Raw genomic sequence first — 4,532 nt, forward strand, 5'->3', positions numbered from 1 at the left:
AATGCTATAATCGCTGAAAAAAAAGTTCAGATTGAATCACTATAGCATATAGCTGTCATACAAACTGAACGGTCCAAATAAGGTTCTAGTATGGAAAACTTTTTGTTATTTGTGAAAGTTACTATAAATAAGTATATGCCAGTCCGTCTAATAAATAGATAGTGGTTTCCTAGTATTCTAATATGTAAATTAAAAAAAAAAAATTACGTCATCGCTGCGATTAGCAGCTAAAAAAATATACAAAATTAAGATTAAATCGCAATGCAAATAAATCAACCAAATTTATATAAAAATTCTCACACATACACAGCGTATGTGAGATTTTTTACAACTATGTAAGKATGTATGTATGTATCCAAATGGCACTTGATACGTACACAATAAAATTAGGCAGCTGTTACGCCTCATCCCGGTGCTAAGAAATGTGTAATAAAATTTGTATAAAATTTGATTATCTGTTATGCTATGATGCTATGATCCTTTAACTGCACTGTATTGCACTTTGCTCGTAGACTTTTCTTGTTTAATGTGCGTGTATTTTTGTTGTTGATTATGTTTACTCTGCGCGCATTTCACTGGTGGTTCACATATTTTGGAGCACACAAGCGTTTCATGCAATGTTTGCATATATAAACAAAAAATTATATATATTATATATAAATATATATGGTATACTATATAGTATGTACGTATGTATGTATATGCGTTGGTTTTATAATTTTTTTTTGGAACTGATAACGCCAAATACGCTTGTGGTATGCTCGCAGTCGGTACAAAATATTCACACACACGCGCTTTTCTATTAGATTTGTAAGACAAAAACGGTTTTCATATAACAGTAAATCGCTACAAAATCAAACTATTCACTAATATCCGGTTATCAATCAGATTTTACACATACATATATACATATATATGTATATGCATGCAATTATRTAAGTATGCATATATCTTTATTAAATAGCGTACGCACACACACACACACGCACTTAGACCAACCGGAAACACAACGAAATGTCTTTGAATGTCTTTGCCTCAATGTCCTGCTTCCTCGAAAATGGTGCTTTACACTTGATGAGTTTCGTACGCGACGCGTTCAAAACCCGTACTAAAGCGCTGCTTGACCGCAAGCTAGGAAGTAAGGGTGTCCGACTTGATGTTCGGCATTATTTTGTTTTTCACTTTCGTAGATAAGACTGCAAGAGAAAAGAGCGCACACGCACACACTGACATGTCTATATGTTTCCGTCTACATATTTATTTATKTAGAACACACACATAGCGCTGCGTGGTAAATTTCTTTACTCACTGGAATATACATACAAATGTATACATACATATATTGGCGGCAAGATTTGTGTGGCTGCATATGTATGTATGTATATAGGAGTGTGTTAAAAGGAGCTGTGACATTTATGAATGAACGATATGCAAAAATGTGCGTACGTGTGTCGATGTGTGCTGCTGTTTGACTTTTGTACATATAGATGTGCACTGTGATTTGTGTAAAAATCATGCTTTAGCAGTTGCATATATGAATACACTTAACATGCAGACAACTCCATTGAAATCCCTTTACTGCCATGTAGGAAATTTTGTTTTGAAGATTATATGAAGCGTACAAATTGCAGCCGAATTGCTTAAAKAAAATAATTTAAATGTATTTTTGTAACCATTAAATTGTTTGAGTTAATTTAGGGGACGCCAATGATTAATTTGATCCAGAAAAACGTGCAGTTCTTCCACTTATATTCCTTTGCAGGCCTTAAGATGAGTTCCCAGCAGTGCATATTTTCGTTTCGAAAGTAGAAAAAGTCAAGCAGTGTTAAATCTGGTGAAGAAKTTGGTTAAACGCTGGCGTTCCAATTCATTAGAGATATTGATGAACTCTATATTGTGCTCTCTACAGTAAGTTAAAATATTATACGGATATTAGTCTTGTGGTAAGTTTTGAAAGCAATCCATTGGAAGCGTGAGATAAAATGACAAACATTCAGAGAAGAATTCATAAGCGATATTGAGGAAAGCTTTTTGTATTTTTTACAGTAAYTTAAAATATTCATCCTTGCACCAGGGGAGCTAATTTAAAAATAAAAACATATCCGAAGCGAAAGATTGTATACAAAACATTAAGCGAAAAATAATTTGCGGTYAATCTGAGGTCGGGAAAAGAAAGTGGTTGAATTTTTAAGGACAATGATGGTTTATCTCGATTTCCGGCAAATCTACAAGCCCTATAGAMAAAAGTTTTATTGCAATGTTGTAGGTAATGAAAAGGTCTTTTGTATATAGACTTTTYYCACATAATCTCAAAATTTTTGAGAAAAATTCCAATAACAAGCTTTAGGGTTTTTTATTCTTACTTACATACATATATCGAAACAATATCTTATTTTTTAATCTATAATTCTCAGTTCAWACAYCGAATGTATTCTTTTTATTCCCGYACTTCCGTGGCGGTTATAATCTCCTAATTCGGCCAAAATTTCTGACTGACCTTCTCAAGTTTGTTTACATAATTACCATTTCACGATGGAAGAGCACTTTTTCTACATTAAATTGCTCGTCGTAATAATAATTCGACATGTTGCTGATTTAGCGGCAGRAAACATTGCTTACGTAATTTGGAGGAGTGCTGCCGTGTTAGATAAAAATCCGGTTATGTAGACCCGACWGTCGTGTGAACGAATTACAACTATACAAGCTCAGCTCTCTGGACGGCTTTACTCTTCTCCATCTAATAATAAATTTCTCATGTGATATATAGTATTTTTCAATTAGATGAAACAAAAAAATAAAAAGTTACCTACACACATAGAGAAATCTGAAGTAAAAACGATTTTGAGTGAGTATTTGGGAAAAAATKAGCAGTCGTTAGGTAAGACAGAAATCGAACGGAGCCGTCCAAAGAATGTTAGCGGGAGTTAGTATATAAGAATGTTCAATAAACATGTGCAAAACCGTATGCTATCATGAAATCGGTATCTTTAGATAGTTTGCGAAAAAAGAAAATATTTATGGAAAAACTTACTTATACGTGCTRTTTGTGGGAGCCGCTCAAGACATATATAAGTCTGAATCATCTAARGAAGGATTTTGATATCCAATATACACAAGTACAAATATTTTTCTTGCAGGGGTTTATATTGCAAATGTTGAGCCTCATTTATTTGGTGTATGAGTGAACGTATATCAGCATTTACTCTCACTCTCAGTTATCTTCAGTCACTCGTTTACTTTGAAACAACTTCACATCTAATTGTACTCCTGATTAATGATTAAACATTTTTGCTTATTTTTTTGCAACGCCATTGACCTCAGTTATAGTCACAACGAGCCTAATTGAAGGGTTGTATACACACGAATAACCCAGTGAACAACAAATGCTTAAGTCTAAGATACACAAGTGATATGCATTTGGACAGACTTTATTTAGATTACATAGATCCGGTGTAATTTGCGTCTGACTTTAGCMCCTACAGATATATACACTGTTAATACAACTATACAAGTAGTTTTGGGGAGTACCATAGACATTACTTGGCGAAAGTTTACTTATAAAAGTCTATGTCATCACGACTTGTTTTTGTCTGATTGATATTGATCTGATAAAACTAATCATCCTGACAGACACTGCTTTCCGTTCTTGTTTGGAAACCGGTAGAAGGCCGCTTCAAAATATACGGCAACACGTCATGACAGACTAAGACAAAGTGGAAGTCCGGGCAATACGGACAACAAAATCAGGTGGCCTGCTCCTAGAACTTAAGAAAGGAGAAAACCAAGACCAGAGCTCCGAAATTCTCTCGCGAGTAATCTACGTGGTATAGCTTCTGTAAGCGAGCTAAAGCAGAAAGCAAAAATTGATATCCGAGACCTCGACTCCTTAACCACCGCAGCAGAAGTTACGATCTCCGTAAGATGTCTGCTAGAGCAAGCAGATGAAGAAATCACAGTAAGGASGAACAAATACGCGCATATGTGACGTYGACAGCCGATAGTGCAAACAGGGTACTAAAGGAAGGTCACATAAAAATAGGATGGATCAGTTGCAGGATGAAGCTTATGAAGGAAGTCAAGAAATGCTACAGATGCTTTGACTTTGGCTACTTACAATGGGAATGTAAAGGGCACGACAAAARAGACTAAGGATTGCGTATAAGATGTGGGAAACCCGAACACAAGCTGAAAGACTGCAAAAACTCACYGAGCTGTTACCTCTGCGTAGAACAGAAGYATACCCAAACAGATCACATCCCAATGTCTCGGTCATGCGAGTCGTATAGCGAAAAAACAAAAAAACAGGGACATGAAGATCKTACAGTGTAACATGCACAGAAGMAAAACGGCAGACCACMTTCTGTCGCAGTTCATGCTGGAACTCGGAACCGAATAGCAATCATTAGCGAGCAATATAAAATAWCGCAAGATGGAACATGGCTGGAAGACATCACCGAAACAGCGGCAATATGGCTAATGGAAAGGAGCAGTTTCAAAAAGAAAAAAAAAAACAAGCAGCGGGTGAGGAAATA

The 4,532-nt window shown here is 35.6% G+C and overlaps 1 protein-coding gene across 1 annotated transcript in view; it reads right to left on the minus strand.

Annotated features, from left to right (window-relative positions):
* Positions 1 to 1,095, minus strand: part of LOC108969506 — a 21,310-nt gene extending 20,215 nt beyond the window's left edge. The window contains exons 1-2 of the mRNA XM_018934258.1: positions 1,000 to 1,095; positions 378 to 575 (exon numbers count right to left, since the gene is read on the minus strand). Coding sequence (XP_018789803.1) covers positions 378 to 408 — 31 coding nt within the window. The 5' untranslated portion in view covers positions 409 to 575; positions 1,000 to 1,095. The remainder of the gene's footprint in view (positions 1 to 377; positions 576 to 999) is intronic.
* Between the last annotated feature and the right edge of the window lie 3,437 nt (positions 1,096 to 4,532).

Source organism: Bactrocera latifrons, unplaced genomic scaffold (assembly GCF_001853355.1).
Source record: "Bactrocera latifrons isolate USDA-ARS-PBARC rearing strain unplaced genomic scaffold, ASM185335v1 scaffold_254, whole genome shotgun sequence".
Taxonomy (NCBI): Eukaryota; Metazoa; Arthropoda; class Insecta; order Diptera; family Tephritidae; genus Bactrocera; species Bactrocera latifrons.